Here is a 4,634-nt window from a genome sequence, read left to right as displayed (position 1 = left end):
CCTGGTGCTCCACCAGAGGAAGAGCACGAGTGACACTTATAAAGGCCACATCATAGATGGATCGTAAACGCACACCTCCTGATCTCTAGAGGGCAGAGGCTTTGGCATAAAAATATGATATGTTGTGTAAAAAAGCAGGTCTGAATGATGCCTTATTTGAAGACGCTTGTGCATGGTGATGATGAAAACATCGGGATGTTGGGTTATTCTGTGACCCTAAACCTAAAATGAGTTTCCTCTCACCTGAAGCCTGAAGTCTCCATCACCCTGGAAATCCTTTTTCAAGTTTCTATCACTTTTTGTTCAACACTTTCATGCCTCTCATTCAGGGTAAACCTTGTTCAAAAGAAATGGTGTTTTATTCACACTGACTAATCCAGCATTGTCTCCTGAATATAACGTTTCTTTTTAATTTAAGTGCAACATCTAATGAGTTTTGTTGGAAATGTATATGTTCATGTGGCCTATATTTAACACTACAACGTGCACGACCGTCAAACCCTCAGAATTAAAAGGCAACGAAAGAGCTGTGACCTGTAGATAAAGACGACTGAAGTCATCCCCAGGCCACACTCTTCTCCTCACCTCAAAAAGCCACTGTCAAAGTTGAAAGTCTAGACCAGGGGTGTCCAAACTACGGCCCGCGGGCCAACTGCGGCCCGCCATCCATTTTAAATTGGCCCGCCTCAAAAAAATTAAAAATTTAATTTTTTTTTTTTTTTTTTTGAAACTAACAATTTAGTAGCACTTAAATGGCACTTACTTATAGCACACTTATTGTAGTTTTGCTCTATTTTTGAAGAAATTGTACTTTCTTGATTTTTTTTGTTCTGGGTTTGTACCCTCGGGTACCCTTGAATGCACTTATTATAAGTAGCTTTGGATAAAAGCGTCAGCTAAATGTAATGTAATGGACTATGGCCCACTGTATTGTACTTCTCAGTTAACACCGGTACGCCCCCCCCGCCCTGAGCGACGCGATTGTCAACAGTCCGCTCCAGGGCAGGGGGGCGTGGCGGCGTGAGTGGCCCAGACCTTCGTATTTTTTTCTGTATGTGGCCCTCGGGATAAAAAGTTTGGACACCCCTGGGCTAGACTAACAATGCTGGAGGGACTTTCAAAGTTTTAGTTTGTAACATTGGTTATTTTGAAAAAATGATAAAACAGAACCAAACACGCTGTATATGAATTCCCTCTAATGTTTAAAGGGAATTCATATACAATGCTTTCCTTCATCATAGTTTTGTCCAGGACACAGGCTGTTTGTTTTTGACGTGTATGAAACAGGGCTAAACAGTGAAATGAGACCCAGTTCTGTGTGAGTCCTCCTTTTTTCACCTATTCCAGCCGTGAAGTCACTGACCACTGTTACTCAGAAGGCGGTGCAGGTTCTGGTCCAGGCCCTGGTCATCTCACACCTAGACTATTGTAACTCCCTCCTGGCAGGTCTACCTGCTAGTGCAATCCGACCTTTGCAGCTCATTCAGAATGCAGCAGCTCGAATGGTTATTAACCTAAATTCACTCACACTACTCAGCTCCTCCGCTCCTTCCACTGGTTACCAGTGGCTGTCCGCATCCGTTTCAAAACATTAGTACTTGCGTATCGTGCTGTGAACGGATCGAGTTTAGTCTACATCCAGGACATGGTCAAACGTTACACCACACTCCGTTCACTCCGCTCTGCTTCGGCCAATCGGCTTGTTGCTCCCTCACTGCGAGCTAAACACTCATCAAAATCACGACTGTTTGCTGTCGTGGCTCCTAAATGGTGGAATGAGCTCCCATTCGACATCCGGACATCAGAAAGTTTACACACCTTCCGCCGCAAACTTAAAACACACCTCTTCCGACTATACCTTGAATAACAATGTTTGAAACTAACAATTAAGTAGCACTTAAATGGTACTTACTTATAGCACTTTGTAGTTTTTCTTTATTTTTGAAGAAATTGTACTTTCTTAATTCTTGTTGTTCTGGGTTTGTACCTTCGGGTTGAATGCACTTATTGTAAGTCGCTTTGGATAAAAGCGTCAGCTTAATGAAAATGTAAACGTTAGATGATCATCATCAGAATAAGCTTTATTTGCCATGTATGTGTACAAGACACTAGGAACATGACTCGGATTAAATTGTGCTCAGTGTACATACACAGATACAAAGACAATTATGAACAGAATACAAGAAAAAACCACAACAAACATATTATGTGCAATTAGAGTTAGACTGAACAAGACAGAGGTGCAACCGGAAACAAGATGTGCAAAGGTGGACAAAAACTTTTAACTACTAACTAATACTACTACTAATACTGCTAACTGTGACCAGAGGACGAAAGTGCAGTAAACTGCAAAGATGCTACAACAAATATGGACATTAACCTTCTCTATTTCTTCCATGAACACCTGATCAAGTTCATTTCCAGGCTTTATTGATGTCTTACTAATGATACACCAAATATGTTTTATGGATTAACAAAAAAACTTTCAGGCTTCTCGCACCTAACACATGAAATGGGTTACAGACTGATTTTCAGCTTCAAAGCCTTCTAGAGTTGAAAATTTTGCTTTTGAAAAATAAATGACATTTTTTCAAATGTCAGTTTGTAAAAATAGTTTTTATCTCTGAAGTTCTCAAGTGCTTTGATGATCTATCTCAACAGAAATCAAAGAGAGAAACAAACTCTCACAATATATCTCATATAAAACTGTTTATAATAACTGTGATTGTAGCTCAAAGTGATTCAAGCTGTGGTCACATGTTCACGTGGAGCCAGATATGAGCATCATGACACACATCTGCAGGTTTGTTTTATTAGAAATGTATATGTTCATGTGGCCTATATTTAACACTACAACGTGCACTACCGTCAAACCCTCAGAATGAAAAGGCAACGAAAGAGCTGTGACCTGTAGATAAACACGACTGAAGTCATCCCCAGACCACACTCTTCTCCTCACCTCAAAAAGCCACTGTCAAAGTTGAAAGTCTAGACCAGGGGTGTCCAAACTACGGCCCGCAGGCCAACTGCGGCCCGACATCCATTTTTAATTGGCCCGCATCAATGTCTAAAAAAATAATGTATAAAAAAAAAAAAATATCAGGACAAAAACATGTTATGATAATATAAACTGATTAAGATAATGAGTCATGTATTCTAATTGCAGGCTGTTCCCCTGGATGTCCAGGGAATAACAGCCACAGGTGGACGTGAGCTTGTCTTGACTGTGCTTCTTAAACCAGAGCAGAAGTAAACCCTCTCAGTTGTCAGGTCTCGGTGGCTCTGCTGCTGCCACTCGTCACTGAAGACCTGAACTCTGTGCTCACATGTGTGTTCTCTGCACCGATGAGGAACAGCAGCCTGCAGGGCCTGTCTCTAGCTCTGCCTCTCACCAGCTTTGGTAATGTGTTGTGGTTTCTTTTCAGTGTTTCCTTAGCTTCCAGCATCATCTTCCTCAACATGTCTGTGTTTGTCTCCATACTGCTGAACAGGGCTCTGCGCAGCGAGAACCGCTTCATGTACATGCTGAGCACCTGCTTCAGTGACATCTGCACCGGCGTTACTTATTACTATGTGGGTGTCCTGGATGTGAAGGACAACTTGGACTCACCTACTAGAACATATTTAATGTCGCCAATTTTTGTAGTTATGACCTACACGGCCATCCTGGCCGCGCAGGCCGACAGGTACCACGCTGTGGCGTCACCTTTTCAATACTCGCGGCGCATGACGCGTAACAGAACCGTGGTGGTCATCTGTGCGTACTGGCTCTTTGGCTTCCTCCTCGTGGCTGTGAATAACCTGGTCGCAGTCGACGTGGCCAGACAGATCTGGGGCATTGGCTTGTTACTGAGCAACATCTTCACAGTGATTATAATGATAGGACTTAACATCAGGCTGTTCATCATAGCCAGGTTCCAGCTGGAGAAGGAGCCCCCCTCCGTGGAGAGGGACACCAAGCGCTCCTCGGTGTATCTCATACTGGTGGTGGTTATGTTCTTTCTGGCTACGTTGCTTCCCATCTTATGTTATCATATAGTCTGTATCTTCTCTGGCTCGTGCTTCCACTCTAAGAATGATGCCACCGACCCTCTGCGTTTATTACCCCGACTGAACGCTGCCCTCACCCCCATCCTGTACATCTGCGGCTGCTCCCCGCTCAGAGCCACGCTGCTCACCAAGGTGTGGAGGCCCTGCTGCAGGAGGAGGTGAGAGAGGCTGGTGAGGGAGCTGCCTGCAGATGTGTGTCATGATGCTCACATCTGGCTCCACGTGAACATGTGATCACAGCTTGAATCACTATACACATGTTGTCGAAAACTCACTTTTATTGTTTCATTTATGTGCTTAAAGGCTTAGTAGTGATCTGAATGTCCCTCCGAATGTCTAAGAGTTATCACATATTGCAGATGGAGTGTTATACATATTGCATGTTTTGTACTTTATGCCTATAAGTGTTTAAAATATCAAAAATTAGATCTTCCTTTAAATCCATAAAACAGCAAGACGAATATCCTAAGTGTTTATTTTTCTGACAATAATTCATTGAAACTTGAAATTGTTTAAAAAATATTTTCCCATTCTCTTCCAGTCTCTCCACAAGGCTTGTGTCCTGGATGACTCGGCCCCATTAG

General features: G+C 42.8%; 1 protein-coding gene across 1 annotated transcript; it reads left to right on the top strand.

The window, feature by feature from the left end:
* The first annotated feature begins 3,345 nt into the window (after nucleotides 1-3,345).
* LOC133001428 (olfactory receptor 5M1-like) lies at nucleotides 3,346-4,634 on the top strand. The gene is made up of 2 exons (XM_061071002.1): nucleotides 3,346-4,208; nucleotides 4,604-4,634. The coding sequence occupies exons 1-2, from the start codon at nucleotides 3,346-3,348 to the stop codon at nucleotides 4,632-4,634; spliced, it is 894 nt and encodes a 297-aa protein (XP_060926985.1).

This window comes from Limanda limanda, chromosome 5, assembly GCF_963576545.1.
Source record: "Limanda limanda chromosome 5, fLimLim1.1, whole genome shotgun sequence".
In the NCBI taxonomy this organism is placed as follows: Eukaryota; Metazoa; Chordata; class Actinopteri; order Pleuronectiformes; family Pleuronectidae; genus Limanda; species Limanda limanda.
The sequence above is the reverse complement of the archived record's forward strand: the minus strand, read 5'-3'. Positions and strand labels throughout refer to the sequence as shown.